This window comes from Asparagus officinalis, chromosome 9 (genome assembly GCF_001876935.1).
Source record: "Asparagus officinalis chromosome 9, Aspof.V1, whole genome shotgun sequence".
Classification (NCBI taxonomy): Eukaryota; Viridiplantae; Streptophyta; class Magnoliopsida; order Asparagales; family Asparagaceae; genus Asparagus; species Asparagus officinalis.
In genome coordinates, this window is record NC_033802.1 from 7,139,095 (window position 1) to 7,159,751 (window position 20,657).

General features: G+C 39.3%; 2 protein-coding genes across 2 annotated transcripts in view; both read right to left on the bottom strand.

The window, feature by feature from the left end:
- LOC109823135 lies at positions 1,954-2,859 on the bottom strand. Its single transcript, XM_020389421.1, has one exon. It carries the CDS (start codon positions 2,857-2,859, stop codon positions 1,954-1,956), a length of 906 nt encoding a protein of 301 aa, XP_020245010.1.
- Positions 14,678-20,657, bottom strand: part of LOC109823136 (probable protein phosphatase 2C 49) — a 37,495-nt gene continuing 31,515 nt past the window's right edge. The window contains exons 4-5 of the mRNA XM_020389422.1: positions 15,183-15,386; positions 14,678-15,097 (exon numbers count right to left, since the gene is read on the bottom strand). Coding sequence (XP_020245011.1) covers positions 14,943-15,097; positions 15,183-15,386 — 359 coding nt within the window. The 3' untranslated portion in view covers positions 14,678-14,942. The remainder of the gene's footprint in view (positions 15,098-15,182; positions 15,387-20,657) is intronic.

Below are 20,657 nucleotides of genomic sequence, written 5' to 3' on the forward strand. Positions count from 1 at the left end.
TGGCTCGGCCAAGGCCGAGCCGCCTTGAGGTGGCTCGGCTTTGGCCGAGCCCCCGCGAGCGGTGTTTTCCGACTTTTTCGAGTCGTTTTCCGTTGTCTCGTTTGTCCGTGTTCCGGTTGATCTGAGACTCTGATTTGATGATCTGATTTGGCAGTAATTTGGATTCCTGATTTGGCAGTAAATCCGCTTCTGAGTTCGAGTCCGAAACTGATCTTGATTCGATCGTGGTTCGTCCGAGTCCGCTCTCGGTTGGATGACTCGTTGATTCCTCAACTCATTAGCTTGATTCTGCACGCGGGTGGATTCATTCCGTCGCTTCCGTGCGATTCGTCGATCTCGTCGCCTCGTTGGTTCGTCGGTTTGTGCCGAGCTATGCTAGGGGACCTATAAGCAATTTTATATGCCTACAGTGGGGACTGAACCTCGTAAACATATCGTATGTTTGTGTTTTCTTAGCGTATATTTTATTTGTGCTTATTTTTCACATTGTTGTTCATATTTATCTCATATATTTCTTACAAGAACAAATTAATCAATATAATTTTAATTGGCATATAATCGGAATTATATTAGCATAAGACTGTAATCACCCCCCTCTAGGGTCTAATAACCCCTAGGTTCACACAAGGCTATAATCTAAGGTGAATCCAAGAATGTCAAACATGCTGTAATTAACACCGTGCAATAACATATTTCACTATCACAGTTACTATCTCTCTATAGGAATCAATAAATAGGTGTAGGTACAAAACAAACAAAGAATAGTGAAATAGTACAATGAACAGCGTAAACACAGAAGAAGTGTAAAAATAACCCTCATGAGGGCCCAACTGAAAAAGAGTAAAATAACTTTGAATCAGAAAAAAAATGTAAATACAAGGGTCAAATGAAGTGTCACTAATGCACTCAGCCTCTATAAAATAAAAACACAAACTCTAATGTCTGAGAATAAACATCTATTGTGGAGCTCTGAAAAATAACTATAAATATAATATATTAGATGGAAACTAAGATGCAAACCCATTAACCTGTGACTCTCCGTGAACTTGACTCGCTGCTTTAAAAGAGGAGAAACAATGAGCATCAAAGCGCTATTGAGATCATCTCTACCGCCCCCAGGGGGAAGGGGTAGGAGTATATAAGAAAATACTTTTAGTACATATAGATATAAAATCATTCATATAACTCTAAATGGAAACTGGTATTTAGAAACCCACAACATGAGAATTAGTACGTCGAGCGAAATAATCCAAACAAGAAAACCCTTATGTATATACCATGTCTCAAATTGTGAATCGTTAAATACCAATACCAAACCTACGAATGAAAAACAGTAATTAAAGAAAAAATACCACAACTCCAAACCTCAACCATACAAAGCTAATGTCACAATCTCAAACTACCCTTGGGTAGTTGGCGTAGCCATAGGAAATATCATCCAGCATAAATATTACCATAGTCCATACCATGTATGCCAAGTATCTGATGTGTACCCTACTCTTGGGTAATCTAACATGAGAGCAAACTACAATTGTACATATATGCATACATACATACATATAATTTTTTTTTTTTTGAAAGATAAGTAAATTTCATTAATAACAAAAACACTAGTACATTAATTACAAAATTGGCTAGGCTACTCTGAGGATCCAAACCAAGAAAACTATAGAGAGGGGGGAGGACCATGGCCGTCACCCTCTACTATAGAGAACCTGGTAAAATTTCAGATTGACCCAAAGCCAAAAGATTGCTACTACAGTACTATCAAAAGGTAAACAAAGAAACTAAGCTCTACAAAAACATTTCTTCACATTTTGTCAAAAACCCCAATTTGATAGGATCTTAGAATTTCCAACCTTCCAATTGCACGTTCTAAGCAAAATATTTATGTCTTCATATATTCTCCTGAATACCATAATCTTGTGCATTTTTTGATTCTGAAAAATCCTTCTAATCCTTTCCTGCCATACATGCCAGACAGTTGAATTCAACGCTAATCTTTATGTCTTCATATATTCTCCTGAATACCATAATCTTGTGCATTTTTTGATTCTGAAAAATCCTTCTAATCCTTTCCTGCCATACATGCCAGACAGTTGAATTCAACGCTAATCTTGCCAATATATAAGATTTATCTTTTAACTTGAAATTTCGTTGAATGTTTTGAGCTTCAGTGTTCAGGTCTCTGTCATCTATGTCGTTCATCTGCAGTTTTAGCTTGCACAGTTTCCAGATGAAAATCGAGTAAGGGCATTGGAAATAAAGGTGGTCTCTAGATTCCTTCGCTAGATTGCAGAGCACACAGATATCAGAAGATGAGATTCCAAAATTAATCAGTCTGTCTCTGGTTGACAATCTGTTATATAGAGCTTTGAGTAAGCAATAAGACATCCTTGGGTTTGAAGAAGGAAACCATACCACATTGTAGAGTTCAAATACAGCACCAGAGCTACGTATGTGATTCCAAGCTGAATAAAAAGAGAACACTCCGTTACCAGTAGGCAGCCATTTGCAGCTATCCTTTTGACCTGTAATAGAGATGTTAGCAATAGAAGGCAGCAGAGGAATTAGGCATGGAATTATAATGTTCCATTGGGAGTTATGTATGAGGCGTGATACAGTCCAATTGCCAGTTCCTGTTTGTTGAGGGGAGAGAGAATGTAACAGATCAACAATTCTTCCTTCCTGAATCCATGGATCAAACCAAATGGAAGTTGTTTCACCATTGCCTATAGATTTTCTAATGCATTCCAGAGCTTTACTTTTTGTATTTGATAAATGCTTCCAAGTTCCAGAGTCCAATATATTAGATGTAGCATCCCAAAAATTACCTCCTTTAATATATCTACCATGCATCCAGTTTGCCCAGAGTGTGTTTGAAGTAAGTAATCTCCATATCAGCTTTAATGCCACAGTTTGACATAAATCATCAATTTTTCTCAGTCCAAATCCTCCTTCTTTTTTTGGCCGACAAACATCTTTCTAGTTAATAGCATGAAGCTTACCAATCCACAGGAAATTTGCAAATATAGATTCCAGACTTTTCACAATTGATTGGGGAAAGTTAAAGACAAAATACCAGTAAGCAGAGGTACTAAATAGGATTGATTTAATAAGTTCTAATCTTCCTGCAAATGATAAGGTTGTTGTCATCCATCCCTCAATCCTATTTCTGATTTTGTCAACTAAAGGGAGAAAATCTTTCGATTTTGGATAGTTAACAGACAAAGGTAAGCCCAAGTATTTCATAGGCAGTTTCCCTCTTGAAATTCCCACAATAGAGCTTAATTCACCTTTATTAATGCACCCTTTACTGAAGAATATTTTACTCTTGCTCCTATTTATTTTCAATCCAGTATTCAATTCCATAGAGGACAGCAAATTGTTGATACCTTCAAAAGACTTTTTATTTGCTCTACAAAAGACCAACATGTCATCCGCAAATAAAATATGAGAAATTTGAAGATCCTGATGCTTATGGAAATTTTGAATATTCCTTGAAATAGTAGCTAGTTCCATGCCAATTGACCAAAATTCCATAACAAAAACAAATATATATGGAGATAGAGGATCTCCCTGTCTTATACCTCGATTACTTTGAAAAAAACCTGAGGAGGAGCCATTTAGGAGGACAGAAAAAGAAGAAGTTGAAAGGCATTCCTTGATCCATTCGATCCATTTAACTGGAAAACCCATGCGATGCATGATATAATAAACAAATTCTCTGTTGATGCTGTCAAAAGCCTTGTGCAAATCAATTTTCAGACATGCATGATATATGTATGTATATATATATATATATATATATATATATATATATACTATTATAATATACTAAAGAACTGGAATTGAAATTAGATGGCATAGTAATCAAATCCAGAATGATGTTAGAAACTAGATGGACCAATTCCTTATGTTGGGTAGCGATTCAAACTCTAAGTCAGATGTGGGTTTGAAGGCTAGGCCCAGTCCGAGTAGTTTTATTTGAGGGCAAGTTAACTTGGGGAACAAATCAGAGGTGTTTTTAAATAAGGCGTTCTATTCTAGGGTTTGAGAGTAGAAAGAAGGAGAGAGACAATATTCATGTAATCAGTTTTTTAGAGGGTGTAACCGAGTTCAAGGGTATTGTGAGAGAGAGAGAGGGTTTGACTATCTTTGTTCGTGTAAAAAATTATAATTTAGAGATGATAGTGGATTGATTTTGATCCCATTATTTTTCGCTATTAAGAGTTTTCCACATTAAATCTCGTGTGATTCTATTTGTTGTTTTAGTGATTTTTTGGGTTTTGTGACATCTAAAAGTCCCAACAAGTAGTATCAGAGAGGGATTCGACGGTCTATAGATGTTTGAACAGTAGTGAAGGTACTGACAGAATGGGGAATACTATAGCATTACTGTAGCTGCACGGTAGGAATACTGTTCACATCGGTGAGGGTTTGGTTACAAACTATTAAATCAAATTCGACGGTGCAGATTGATTTATCTTTTGATCAAGGGTTTGGAGGCAGATTTTGGTGATCCAGGAGTCATTCATAGGGTTTTTCGACATGCCGAGTTCATTTTTTATGTTGGTTTTATAAAATTCAATCTCTATAATGATTGATTTTAATTTTGATTGTGGTTATAGGATGATGACTTCTTTGTGTCTAAAGTTTGATTTTCCGCTATTTAACAGGAAGATACATTTTATAGTATGATAGTGTATATATAGTTCAAAATATTCTTGTGCAGCATGGTGTTGATCAAGCTTTGGGGGAGAAGAAACCGAAAGGGTTGAAGGATGCTAAATGGAGTTCCATGCAAAAGAGAAGTTAACACGATTCATTTTGCACTTGCCTCTGAGATCAAGTACAATGTTAAGCAAGAGACCACACCAAGGGTGTAGGCAGTGAAAATTGTCAACCTCGCCTGATGGCCCCACCTTCCAAACAAGATTGAGCCCGCCCGCATGCTCAAGCAAAGCTAAGCAAAGCTTGCCTGATCGAGCTCGTGAGCGTAAGAGAGGCTCGCCAAACACGCCTAACTCGCCAGCACTAGTTGGGGCTTGCCTGAACATTTGACTCGCCCACATGAGCCAAACGCTTGGTTCGCCCGCATGAGCCAAGCCCGCCCATTTGCCTGACTCGCCAGCACGAGTCAAGCTCGCCTAATCATTAAGCTCACCATCACGAGTTCAACCCCGCCTTAATGCTTTGCTCGCCCGCACGAGTCAAGCTCGCCTGCAAGGAGTTCTCCTACACAAACTCAACTTGTCAACGAACACAGCTCGGAGGGGCCCGCCAGCCGACCCTACCTGTTCGCCAAGCTCGCCTGCAAGCTCACCTGAGTATTTAGATAGCTCTTGAGCTCGCCTACTTGCATGTCAGCCTCACCTAAATAGTGAAAGCGGCTACTTGCTTAGGAGAGTGGGCCCACCCACTTCCCACATCCTAGATGAAGAGGCATGGCTCCCATCACCCCTCTAATGGTCATATCCCACAGCTAGAGGGGAGGGCATGATGCTCCTCACCCATTAGTGGTCACATCCCACAAATCAAGGAATGGCCCATGTCATCCCTTGCCTATTTAAAGGACCCATTTGCTAATGTGGAAGAGGTTTAGACACGGGCTGATCATTTGCTTCTTGGAGGCTAGCTATTTTCCACTTCTCAAGAGGTTCCAAGGCTCTTCATACAGAGGATCTTACTAGCTTGCTTGATAGAACAATCTGGGCCTTTTGCTTGGATTGTTGAAGTAGACTCGTCTGAACTCTCAGATTTGAGACTCTTAAGCACTTTTGCAAACTCTTGCATTGTAGCTCACTCTAAGCATTCGGCCTTGATATTCAAGCTCGGGTAATTAAACTCAACCACATTAGAGCTTCTACCATGCACTGAAGCTCAACTGCAATTTTGATTATATCATCCAAGGAAAGCAGACTCGATGCAAGCATTCGGGGGAGGCATCCTATCTCTACCAAAGACTCCACGCTAAACAAGGAGGGCCTTCCCTCCGCTTCTATTGTAATCTTGGATTTCTTAGATTTGTAATAAGCCATTCTTATTAATACAAATCTCGCATTCGAGACCATTTTTACAACCAAACAGAGGATGACGACCACAGTGGGAGAAACCGTTTCTTCAACGAAATGGTGGTAGCACAGTACGACAATGTTGTAGTAGGGACAACCGTCGAGTCCCTCGTGATCAAGTTTGACCAAGCTAAGTACAAAGTGTACTTAGCTTCCTCTTCCTTCAGCGGCAAGACGTCCCGTCGATACCGCCGAGTGGTGAGTGTGACCCATCCCCAAGTGGCCGAGGCAACCACACCCAAGAGCTCTACCCGAGCAACAGCAAGGGGTTCTATCTCCCCCAAGCCAATCAAGGCCGAACTAATGGCCAAGTAAGCAAGCCAAAGGACTGCTTGTTAGGTTGCCAAGCAATCCACGTAGTCCCCTATGCAAGAGGAGATCACGGTTCGTGTGGGAGAGCTCACCTTCACCATCAACATGAACGCCCCCCTCTCTAAGAGAGCCAAGCGGCGACGATGACAAGCCATCGCTCCCATCGCTCGCCAAGAGGCCTAAGCCTTTGTATCCTATGACAGCCTAAATTACTATTTAGGCCTAAGAAGAGCCAAGTAGGAATGCAAAGTTCTCAGCTTTGTCGGACTACCTATTCTGGCGAGCCCCATTCCAGCAACACCTATTCAGGCGAACTTAGCATTTTAGGCGAGCCTGACATTTTAGGCGAGCCCACCTATTCAGGCGAGCTTCGCTCTGGTGACCAAGTTCCCAAAACTGGCGAACTTAGCTTTTCAAGTGAGCCTCATTCCAATATCAAAGTTCCTCGTTAGGGCGAGCTTAGCAATACAGGCGAGCCTACCAAATCAGGTGGGCTTCGCTCTTCAAGTCACATCTTCAGATCAGGCGAGCTGCCTAAGTTAGGCAAGCTTCCCAAGTCAGGTGAGCCACGCCCTCAAGCAGGCGAGCTCCACACATCAGGTGAGCTTCACCTCACAAATAGAATCAACCATACAGGCGAACCCCAGCAGGCCCACCTGAACACAAGCCTTATCTAAAAAGGAGCCAAAGCAAGTCAAGCATGTTGGGTCCTTTTGTTTTGATGATGATTTAAAAATAATTTACAACTAATATTATTTTTCTAGTGTTTGTGTTTCTGTATTTATTCTAGGCAAACAATATGTTGGAGGATGGATGAAATTGCGCCATAATGATCATATCAAATGGAGGTTGGCGAAAATAGTGGATTGAAGCCTTGTAATTCAAGTTGAAGATCCAAGTTCAAGCTTCATCCGCAAGTTTACCAAGAAGAGCTCAAATGAAGATCTATCAAGCTAGGATATATAGTTTATAGTATTTGTAGTATAGGTTTATACTTGTGTGTTAATACTTCAAGCTCATATTAATCACACATACGTATTTGTTGATTTTATCAAAATATAGGTGTTTTTGTGAAAATATTATTTTATTTGTTTATAGACTTCAATATCAGTTTATACATATTTTATTAAGTCTATAAAATCACTTTATAAAGTTTCAAAATATGGTTTAGTCAAAATGACAAAAAACAAGTGTTGTTGTATTTTCATGTTTTGGACATTTTTGTAAAATAACAAGTTTTTACAAATGTGAAGTGCAATTCTAAAAATTCTTTTCAAAACATGTTCATTAACATGTTTATAAACATTTTCCAAAGTTTTATAATTTTTAAAATTTATTTGCTATTTTAAAGGCACTTCAAAGTTCAGATTTTCTGTTTCAATCAGGTTGATACAGTGTTATCAGTCGACTGATGAATGTGTTCAGTCGACTAACAAAAGTACCTGGAATAACAAAAAGTTTCTGCTTCTAGTTTGGTCGACTTACTAGTCGACCGATGAGGTCATCAGTCAACTGAAAATATCGTCAGTCGACTGATGAGCTGGAAAATACCTCTAACGGTCAGCTCGTTAGTCGACTGATGAAACCCGTCAGTCGACTGATGGGCTAACAGCTAGTTTTTTTTTCCAACCTTTTCTTTTTTGTCCTTTTGCTGGATTTTCTTGGGTTTCGTTTGAGCTTTGGGGTTCCTATAAATACCCCCACATACCCTCAGTTTTATTCTACTATTAAGAAAGTTTTTAAACAAGTTTAAAAGGTGTTTAAGCATTGTTTAAGAGTTTGTTTGTGAAGCAATTCTCACAAGAGGAAGTGGAGATCATCTATTAGTGTTTGAGCATTCAGCCCTTCTCCTTCTCACTCTTGATCCATAAAGAAGTTTTTCTTAAACTCAGTTCTAGCATTTTTATATGTTTGATCTTAATTTCATAAGCTAGATTTCATATTGAGTTTAATTGTTTTTATTGAATCTCTTTGTTCACACGCAACCATTGAGCTTATTGTATTTACATTCATAGTATAATTTGGGTTGTGGGTTTGTGACTTAGAGTGTGAGCTTTCATTGTATTATCATCCATATTAGAGAACAAACCATTTGTTGTGAGCCTAATTGTGAGGATTCACTTTGTATTACACTAGTATACCAAAAGGAGTGTGTGGTGAGAGATGGGGTCATCCCAAGAGGAGCAGGGTAGGTGGTAATGCCTAGAGAGAAGTGTTTGGAGGAAAATTTATAGTAAAAAGAATGAAAGAAATTTGATTTGTATTCTCTCAATTTCAATTACAATTTGGATTTCCGATTACAAAAGAGAGGAGAATGATCTGGATTCTCCCATTTGTTTAATTCTGGGTTCTTCAGAGTAGCGATGAGATACCTCCCTCAAATGCTTGCGTCAAATTTGCTTCTCGTTGACGATCCGAACGTCTTGTTTCACTGGAACAATTAGAGTGTTGGCCTTCTTATTTTGATAATTATTTACAAACAATTTACATCTAATATTGTTTGTCTAGTGTTTGTGTTTTGTTATTTATTATAGGCAAACAATATGTTAGAGGATGGATGGATTGCGCCCATAACGATCATATAAAATAGAGGTTGGCGGAATAGTGGTTGAAGCCTATGCAATTCAAGTTAAAGATCCAAGTTCTAGCTTCATCCGCAATGTGTACCAAGTCAAGCTTATTGAAAATCAAGATCAAGCTTTGGTAAATTAGTTTAGGTGTTATATTATGTGTGTTCAATACTTCAACCTCAATTTCATACACACACACACGTTTATTTTTGATTTATCGCTGTTTTGGATTATAGACTTATTAACATGATGCTATATCTTTTATTAAGTCTATAAACCTATTGGAAAGTGTTTTGAAACTTGTTTGGAATAAAGTTGTCAAAATCAAGTTTTAACAAGTTTTGTTCGTGCATGTTTAAAGTTCATGTTCGTGCATGTTTTTACAAAACAAATGAGTTTTCACAATTGGGAAATGCAAATTGAAAATTTTCTTCGTATACATCTTTATATTCATATATACAAACATTTTCCCAAGTTTTACTAATTTTAGAGTTGGTTTTTTATTTTCAATTGAATTTACAAAAACAAGTTTTCAGCAGATTTTCAGAAACTGTATATCTGTGTTAAAAAAATTATTGCTCATAAATGCGAAGTGATATTTCAAAAATTCTTTCTCTGACATGTTTATATACATGTTTGGAAACTTTTATCAAAATTTTATGATTTTTGGAGTGGTTTTACTATGCCCAATGGATTTTACAAAATCGTGTATGTCAGTAGATTTTGGAAACTGTATATCTGTGTTTAAATAATTATTTCTCACAAATAGGAAGTGATATTTAAGAAATTATTTCTCTAACATGTCTTTATACATGTTTAGATACTTCTAAAACTTTTTCATAATTTTTAGAATTGATTTACTATTTTTAATTTATTTTATAAAGACAGATACGCAAATTTTCAGAATGCTGGATTTTGGGGTATTTTGGTCTTTTCACTCTATAACGGCTAGTAACGGGTAGAAACGGCTAGTTTTGATTTTTGGGTGTTTTTTGCTGGTTTAAGAGGCTATAAAAAGCATTCAACTTCTATTGTTTCTTTTGGATGTTTAAGAAAAAAGTTTCAAAGAGTTTTTACAAGTTTGTTTAAGGGTTTCAAGTTTGTTTCAAGTTTCAAGTTTGTGAAGAAATTTTCACAAGAGCTAGAGAAGATCATTCATTGGTGTTTGAGCATTCAACTCTTCTCCTTCTCTCTCTTGTCATCATAGAGAAGTTTTTCTAAACTCTTATCTACCTTTTTATATTGCTTGATTTTCATATCCATAAGCTAGAATTTATTTGAGTTTAGATTTGTTTTGATTTGTACTCATTGTTACACACACCCACTTGAGCTTATAGTATTTGCATACATAGTATATTTGGGGTTGTGAGAGATAGTAACATTAAGTTGAGCCTAATTGAGTTCTCACCTTATTAAGAGAACAATTATTTGTTGTGTGCCTAATTATGAAGTTCACTTTGTAATATACTTGTACACCGAGAGGAGTGTGTGGTGAGGACGGAGTCGATACCGAGAGGAGTGGCGTCGGTGACCTAGTGACAGGTGATAATTCCGAGCACTTGGGGGAGTCGATACGTGAGGACCAACACTTGAGGTTGTAGCTTGTGTATGTACATTGTGAGGATTTGTGAGAGTTGTCGGTTGACTTGATAACCGAGTGTGTAGAAAAGTTCCGGCTTCCAAACCGGGTTATGTAGTGGATTCTCCTCGAGAGTGGGGAGCGGGGACGTAGGACGGAAGGTCCGAACCTCGTGAACATATAGCGTGTTTGGTTTGCATTGGCGCACTTATAATTGTTCATCTTATAGCCTATTGCATCTTGTTTATATTGTCCACTAGTTTGTTTCACCCTTGTGATAGTTTAAATATATCCTTGCATATACCATATAATATATCTCATTGCTAGGATATATCACCTTAGTTATATTGCTTATTCTTACTCATATCATATTATATATCTATCTTGCAAGAATAATTTGTTAATAAGTTTTATATTGGCATAAAATCAGATTAGATTAGCATAAGACCCTAATCACCCCCCCCCTCTATCTTTACGAGTTTTATGACTATCACATTGTATATCTATCTTTACGAGTTTTATGACTCAGAACGAGTGCAAAACTCTGTTAAAAGAGTTGTTTTAACAGAATAATCGGTTAATACGCCGAGTATATGAATTCTTTCATTGCTGAAGAATGCCTTCCAAACCCCAGCCCTTGATCTGGACTTTTGTAAGTTTGATCTCCCAAGACCCTAGCGGAAAGAATCCTCCTCAGATCATAAAAAAATCTGATCCCTTCACTCTGTGGAGTTTGTTAGGATTTATAGAGAGATTAGGGGTATAACTGCCCCCTTAATCCGCTCCTAAATGAGGGTTTAGTAACCATATTAATCGGGTGTAACAACCCACTCGAACCACTCCCCAGATCATGGGTGAAAAACGGTTTTGGGAACTGTTCAACTCGTGTTTGAACGAGTCAAACGTAGGTCTTGCATTCTGGAATGAAATCTGCATTTGAACACAGTGTTTGCAAGCTGCGTTAGGCAAAAGATGGAACTTGCGTTGGTAGCTGTTAGAAGCTGCGTTGGAAGCAGTTAGATGCTGCGTTTGGCAGCGGTTGAAAGCTGTGTTTTACAGCATTTAGGAGCTGCGTTTGGCAGCGAATGGAAGCTGTGTTTGCAGCATTTAGGAGCTGTGTTTGCATAGCTTTGACTCTGGAATGAGGCCACTTGTGCTTCACCTCTGGGATGCAAGGATGAGTCCTGCGTTTTGGATTGAAGAGATCGTTGACTTGTAATCTCTTCTGTCAGAACGTCGCGACGATCGTTGTTTTGTAATCTTCACTTTAGCTCTTTGAAATGTGAGAGTCGTCAGATTACAACTCTCATTATTGGTTGTGAAGACCATTGATCAGAGCTTTCATCGATTATCGTGAAGGTCATTGATTTGTAACATTCATCGATCTACGTGAAAGTTTTTAAATTGTAGCCTTCTGGAAGTCGTTGAATTGTAACCTCCATTGTTGATGTTTGATGGGGATAAGCTATTTAAATTGTAGCCTTCTGGAAGTCGTTGAATTGTAACCTCCATTGTTGATGTTTGATGGGGATAAGCTATCTGTTGTGATTTTTGAATTGTAACCTCCATTGTTGATGTTTGATGGGGATAAGCTATCTGTTGTGATTTTTAGACAGCCTACAAGAGGTTGTAATTCCTAACACTTGAGGGAGACACAGGCTAGAGACCAACACTTAAAGTGGTAGTTAGTGTGTTTACATTGTGAGTGATTATAAACGTTGATCGGTGAGCGTTGAAAACCGATATTGTAAGGTGTAAACATTTTTGGGTGAATGTTGAAAACCCGGTGTGATAGTGGATTTCTCCTCGAGAGTGGAGAGCGGAGACGTAGGACGGAAGGTCCGAACTCCATGATCATATTGTGTGTTTGCATTGTTTATTTGCGCACTATCACTCTTGTTTTGCTTATTGTTTATTTTACCCTTGTGTTAGTTTATATATCCTTGCTCATATCTTGTTGAATATCATTCTTGCTTTGTGTTAGTTTATATATCCTTGCTCATATCTTGTTGAATATCATTCTTGCTAGGATATATTATTAATTAGTTTTAAATTTTGAATATCATTCTTGCTAGGATATATTATTAATTAGTTTTAAATTAGCATAAATCGGATTAGATTAGCACTTTGCCCTATTCACCCCCACCCCCTAGGGCACTTTCAATTGGTATCAGAGCACTTTCAAAGCAAGCGCACCTCGCCTAAATGGACAAGTGGCTTGAGCTCGCCAGGAATTGGCTGAAGCTCGCCTGAACTCGTGACCTCACCTGTCAAGGAGAGGTCGCCTGAATTCAATACTTAGGGAATTTGTCGAGTGTTCTCACTTAAGTTCTTTTGAACTTTCTTCATCCAATTGCACCCTCGGTCCTTTTGACACTAGGGCTTGTCACTATCGGCCTACGGGGGATCTCCAGGATCATCTGATTCGTAAGTGCACCATTCACAAGGCCAATCCTCGGTGCCACTATGAGAAGCTCATTCAGGTGGTGCTTGCTGATTTGCCAGTGTATCGAGTCACCTAAACCATAGGTGTTCGAGAGGCTCTCTCAATAGCCAAAGCCACCTCGCAAAAGACGCAATCGTCAGAAGAAGCGAGTTGTTGATGACTTAGAGCTCCTGACAGCCATGATCAACATGGCAGGGAAAGACAAATCCAAATATTCGGATTCGTTCCATCTGGAGTTTTCCCAGGATTCAGTTGGCCCCCTGTTGAAAATGAAGGCGTGTACCTACGCACCCGCCTTCAAACAGGAGCTGCCATCCCACTTGATTATAACTGCTTGTTCCCCGTCTACAACAAAGATGACGAGGTGTGCTCGGTGGAAGCAACATCTTAGACTTCAAGTTCAGCTTATGGCAAGCACGCAAGGGTGAACATGGCAGAAATCCCCGAGGATGTCGCCAGAAAGTTTGAATAGCAACAAACCACCATCAACTCTCTGAAGGAAATGATGGAACAACTTCTGAAAAAGAAGAAAAAGAGGGCTTTACGAAACCGGCGAAGACCTTCTAGGACCAGAGAACGGGAGACTACTCCTCCTAACTCAACTGGAGGGGAAGATAATCGTGGATCACATTCGGATTATTCCAACAAGTCTTCAGGAAGAGTGTCACATGTTGGCAGCACTCCCCGAGATAGGAGGTCCGATGAGTTCCATAGTCAGCTCAACGCCCTCAAGCTCCAGAAGAGCATGAATGAGCTGGGGGTGGTCAGACCATATCCAGTCGAATGGGATACAATCATCTACCCGACGAAGTTCAAACCAATAAGCTTGGCCCAATTCGATGGCAAGGGCTCTCCCTCGCAGCATATCTACTATTTCCTGTCACAAACAGGATTCCTCACCGGGAATGATGCCAAATCTTTGGACAAATAATTATTAATCAATAAAATTCAAATAATGACAAATCTCATATCAAGATATCTAGTACAACATTATAACTTGAGAACTGTAGTCACTCCAGCTAGCTACTTTGAATGTCAACGTTCTCGTTTCCTTATATGATTTCTTGTGACATCATAATGAAAATAAAACTACACAGTGACAGGAACCGACAACTTATAGCTGTAATTAACAAGATGATGCTCATTTGAACATATTAACTGTATTAATATGAATATCATAAATTTGACCTATTATTTCACATTTCTTTCTAGGGGGGAAAACTGAACTCATAGGGCAAACTGGTGATATTTCAGCGCAAGGAAGCTCAAACAACTTCCAAAAGGATCAGCATCAAACCTGAAGAAAACTTTAGAGATACAAGAAAAATCACCATAAAGTTGTGATGCCACGACAAAAACTGCTCCAAAACAGGGAACAGACCAATACAGGGAACTGTGAGACATAACTGAGGCCCATGCGTACACTTCTTTCTCCATTTAACATTATTCTGTCATAGATACGACTGAAATGGTAATCACCTGAGTTTGAATAAGGAAATTCTGGCTTCATTTCTAATATTTCTGAAGTAAAACACAAGCAAGAACAATGCGTAAAAAGAGCAATCACGTAAAATCAGAATTAATTAGCAATCTACCAGCTTGACGAAAAACACAAGCAATTCCTACTCCCAGAGAGCCTAGCTGCATAAAAATATGTACTCATCGACCTACTGGTATAATCGCCCAAATTCCCAAATATTCACGCAGCCGATCGGATCCTATCAGCTTCAGGCAACCACTGTATAAAAAAGGAAAACTGAAACTTTATACCCCCAATATACACAACGCAACAGACTTAACAACTCCATTATTTTTTTCTATAATGTATCACAGCAGTTTCTATAATAGCTTATGCATATGGGGTCTTTCACGCTATACATTTTCCCTTCTGCATTTCACTTTAACCCTCCTTCCAATATCTATAAATATATAACTTCATTATGAACACATATACTACCTCTTCATGCCATCTCTTTTCTCAGATCAACGACGATAACGCTGATATTATCTTCACTGTTCCTCGCGAGTGCAAGCCTAGCAAGCAAAGCAGCTGCAAGATCGCACTGAGACTGAGAAGGATATTCCTTCTTTTTCTCCTTTGCACTGTCGCTACTCCCTTCTATTGCTTTACCCTTGCCTTTGTCCTTGTTGTGTTCTTCATCGCCGTCTGGGTCTCCGTCCTGAAGAACACGACGCTTTACCCTTGCCTTTGTCCTTGTTGTGTTCTTCATCGCCGTCTGGGTCTCCGTCCTGAAGAACACGACGAGCTAAATTGCACGCCGTCGCATTGGACATAACATCCCACAGCCCGTCGCTGGCGATCACCAAACATTCATCTTTCGGGTTTCTGTCCATGATGCGGATCTCGGGTTCGGAAATCACGACCGGTTTGAGAGACATGTCTCCTGTAAAAAGGTAAAAGTAGCGATGAAAGTGTTTTGGTTGTTAAACATAAGTATATGAAAAAGTAAATGCATAAATGTTAAATTTCTGCACAGAGATTGCATAAATATAAGGTCATGAATTTGCCAACCATTGTTCTGATAAAAAGTAGTTAAAGTTAAATTTCAAAAAAATAACCCAAAAAACTTTAGGACATTTCCCACAACCAGCAACAACACACACACCCCATCCCCGCATGCCCCCCAAAAAACAAAAACAAAAACCAAAACAAACAAACAAACAAAATCTTTGTTTATTCTAGTAAAACCCAAAACTTTTCCTAGCTTCTAATATAAGCGACTCGTTGTACTATGAGGTATCGGACATGTGAGCCATCTTTGAATTTTTTGTTCTCAACAATAGCTGCAAAGCTCCTATACAATCATATCGGTTTGGTCTAGACCATATGCTGAGGGGGAGGGGGGCAGAAAAACTTTATCCAGATTAAAGGCCTCCCTGGCAACTAAAACATATATTGGTTTGGAGGAACAAAACCAACTCCGGGCCTTGGTTTAAAAAAAAACTGGACTCGACTTAAATTGGCTATTTGCTAGGCCAATTTTTGGCCTTAAAATAGTTTAGTTCTGGACCAAGGAGAGGTGGTCTAGAATTAAACTGGTTTATGCTAAAACTGAGGGTTGCCAAACTTACACTATTGTTCATCAAAAGACGACAAAAAGTGAAATTTCCTGGCAAACTAAAGGATAACACTTCGAAGAACACTATTGTTCATCAAAAGACGACAAAAAGTGAAATTTCCTGGCAAACTAAAGGATAACACTTCGAAGACCTACACAGCGAAGAAACTCAAATTTGAAAAATGCAAGTGCAATAACTCACCAAAGGCTTTAAAGAGCTATCTGTTGTGCGTAGCGGAAATTTCGGCAGCACAACTGGTGCATAACAAGAGAGTAGATCTCAACTAAATCCCTGTTTCACAAAGGAAACAAGAACCAAAAGTGATATATCTCAACAAAGTGGGATATACACTCTTCCTCTCATCAGTTCTAGGACTGACTTGTCGAGGGAACCTAAACAAGCTATTACAAATCACAGCAAGATAACAAATTTTACGTGGTTCGACAAGTTGTCTACGTCCACGAGGTAAGGAGGGGGGAGATCTACTATTAGAGAGAGAATACAAATAGAATTTACAATCATACAAATTAAACTCTCAAACAAGTTCTCAAATCTCACAAAAATATCTCCCTCAAAAGGATGCTCAAACTCTAAAAACAGATGCACAAAACTCCTCTTCAAAACAGCAGCTATCCTCTGCGTTTTCACCAAGCCCAGCCACAAAACCTTCTGCGATTTTCCCCTGCCTTGCACCAAACCCAAGAAAAAAAATATGCGTTTGTATTTATAGGAAAAGAAAACACGTTTCGTGAACGTGTTAGTTGAAGAATTGGTGTGGCCCCCAGCCGCCAAAACGTGTCTCGTGACGCGTCCCCACGATGAAAACGCAGTGGGGGATTGCGTGCTCGTGGGTGTGGCCCCCACGCCCCCACGCATTCACACTATCCGCATTTGGCTAAACAAAGTGACAAATGAAGAAGGGCAATGAAAAAAAGGATCCAAGGCTTGAAGCAAATCAGAATGAGTTAGCGCCAGAGCGCAAAGTTTCTAATGTAGCAGGTTAAATTGAAAGAACAAGTAAAAGACGTATTCAAAGGACTAAGCTCTTCGAAGTTTTCATAACTTAAAAAACGAGTTTGACTTGTAATACAACGAGCTACTGTTGAGGTTCCGTTTAACTTTGGACTTGTACTAAAGATTAGCATCAACTCATAATCGTTGCAAACCTCTTAAATATCAATACTTAGCCATAAATGCCTTAAATCTCTATCACTTTGAACAGCCAGTTAGAACCGACTATAAGGAGTCATGTGTTAAGTGAGGAATGTGTCGTAAGAAAAAAGCCAATAAGAATTTAGAGAAAAGTGTGTGATGAAAAATAAAATAAAGGAAACGCGGGGTGTTACTGTAAATGAAAAATAATAAAATGTTTATTACCCTACCTCATTAGTTCCACTCCAATCATACTACACTAAATAGTAAATGGAATTAGATATGTCGCCCATCACAGTGAGATCAACATGCTAAATAACGGTCGAAGAATGCACACACCAACTTAATTTTATATAAAACACATGTAGCTCCTTACTTGTGTAGAAAACTTTTAGAAGTCTTTCAGTCCACCGTCAATAATATTTCTTTTGATCCTCTTATATGTGCTCAAATAGTTTTGGCAACTATCCTTATTCGACATTCTTAAATTTAGTTCCTCTAACCATTATACCAAAACTCCAAAGTTATGGTAAGAATCAAGAATTATAGTTTTATATTAACTATAACATGCCCCCACAGGTCGAGTGCCCTTTTTATGGGTCGAAATCTGGACTCACGTAGTTGTGTCCATTTTTAGAAAATCCGCATTTAATTTGTGGCCGGTGGGATTCTACGTTACATGGACTCGGGTACGAGTATCCGATACGGGTGCGGATCCGAGTGTCCGATATGAAATTTCTAAAAATTTTGGATATGGGGACACCGTCCTAAATTTGGACATGGGTACGGGGATACGGCAATAAAAAAATATTACAAGCATTCCTCAAAATATTACAAGTATATTGTTGAAATGGAAGGTAAATATTACAAGTATGCAAAATATACCCAAATTTTTATTTACAAATGTTACACATACAAATGCTACCCATATAAATATTACAAGGTAAATATTACAAGTTTTATTTACAAATTTTTTATTTACAAATTTTACCCATATAAATGCTACCCATACAAAATGTTACAAGTATATAATTTTTTATTTACAAAGACTACCCATATAAATAGGTTCTAGGGCTAGGGTTCCCACATTTTCCTTTTTTCCCTGTGCTCCTTTCCGCTGCCTCCTTCAGATCCAAGGATCGTCTCCTCTTTCCTCACTCTTTCATCTCTCTCCTCCTCCGGATCTCACTCCAAATTGATGATTCTAGGGCTCCTTCCTCTCTCCTCCTCCAGATCTCGCTCCAGATCTTATTGTTCTCCCGCGAAGCTCATCTCCCCTCAAATCTCGTCGCCGAATCCTCCCTGGAATCTCGTCGCCGGCTCCTCCCTCGTAGCTCGTCATCCCTTGAAGCTCGTCGTCCCTAGAAGATTGTCGTTTACTCCTTCCTCGACTGTCTTCCCTATTTTCAAGCGAATTTGGTATGTAATTTCATCTTTTCTTTCTCTATTTTTTGGTTTTTCGATTCACAAACCTCATCGTATACGAGGCCAACCACCGTATCCGACCCGTATTTCGTACCCGGATAGGTGTCGGGTCGTATCGACGCTGGTACGACGGCCAAACCGCCGTGTCCGAGTAACGTAGGGTGGGATTTGAACCTGAGTTGCTCTGATACCATCTTAAATTTAGTTTCTCTAACTATTACACTAAAACTCCGAAGTTATGGTGAGGATCAAGGATTATAGTTTTATATTAATTATAACAGACATCATCCCTAATCATCTTTTTATAGTGACCAGTTCTCATGTGAACATGAAGAATGGATAGGTGTGTTGTTGGCTAATGGTTGGTGAAGCAGTATTGTATCTAATCTCATGCACACACACTAAAATTAATGAGGAAAATCCAAATTTTATTTTGCTTCTTCATATTTAAGATCTAACAATTATCAAATTAGGCTTGAAGATGACAAATTGTGTTATACCCTCGCCACTACTTTGGAGTTGTGGGGTAGATGCAAGGACCATGTACATGGTATCTAGCAACCAGGGTTCGAATTTACTGCCCACAAATTCCAAAACAGATTTTAAAAAAGACATGGCTTTGCGAGTCCAGGTTTCTGACCGTGAAAGGGCCCTTAACTTGCAGGAGGCATGTTAGACTATAAAATTATAATCTACAAGCCTTACTACCTGAGCCTCACAATAGCTCTTGAACTCCTTGTATGTCTTCTTGATCGGATCTTAAGGCCTTTATTTTGTACCTTTTGTTTTTCGACAAACATTTTGAGCTTCTTGAAAGCTTAGAAAACTTTAAATCTTTTCACTTAAGAAATACACCTAAATCTTTCTACTAGAAGTATCTATAAAAATGTGGACCTGGTCGAGCGACGGTGTGACCATACAGTGTTGGCTCGAACTATAAAGTGATAGTGGTGCCGCGGTGTGGATCTGGTCTAGCGATGGTGTTGATCTGGTCTAGCGACGGTGCAACGGTGCAGTGTTGACTTAAACATTCAAGTGGTGGTGGTGCTAGCTCGACTGGGCGGTGGCTGGCGGTGGATGAGCGTCAAGTGGCGGTGGGCTAGGGTTTTGGATGCGGTAAGGTTTGGGCTGTCGACAGTGAGCTGGCTATTGGAAATACTATCAAGGTCGAAATTAGTATCGAGACAGTGAGGTTCAGGATGAACAGTAACTCGAATAGGACAATAGTCTGTGGGTGAATAGTACCCCAGGGTGAACAATGTCGTTCGAAAAAGGTTAGGGCAAGGGTTTTGTAGTGAGCAGAGGACAGTGAGAGGTTGTAAGCGATAGGGCGGTACGTCAAGATTATATCGGTTGTCGAGGTTGATGAGGTTGAGGTCTTTGATGATGGGCAACCATTAGAGGGGTAGTGGGTGTCTAGATCGGCGAGATTGAGGTCGAGCAGAGTCATCGAGATTGAGTCATGGGCCGTCTATCGCTGACGGACTGGGCTGAGAGGATTTTGGAAATGGGCAGCAGATCAGGTCATAGCCGAGGTTGAGGACAAAAAAGTGGTATCGTTGAGGTTGTCATAGGTGAAGAATCTCAGCCGGATGATGACGTCGACATGGATGACATTGAGGTCGACTGTCGGTAGTGTTGAGAATGATGTTGAGGGATGGTATGGGCAGTAGAGCTAGGATTAGGGTCCCTACGGTGTGGAAGGCAGTGTTTGAGCGCGATCCCTAGATGCTCAGGTCACAAAAGGCACAGGAGTTTGAATCTAGTATTGAGGTTGCCGAGGAGAAGTAGAGAGTTTCTGACAAAACCCCCTTGGCAACTCGATGTAGAGGAAGAAGAAAGAGGTCTATTTGGGATCAAAAGGATGGCTCTAATACCATGTTAAGAATAGAGCCTTTGGAAGAAAAGAGACTTAAGAAAGAGAAGGGACTTGTTTTATTCATTGTATTGTACTTCTTAAATACAAGAGTAAAAGGAGTAAATCGATGTATGACTAAAATAAAGGAAAGCAGTTACCC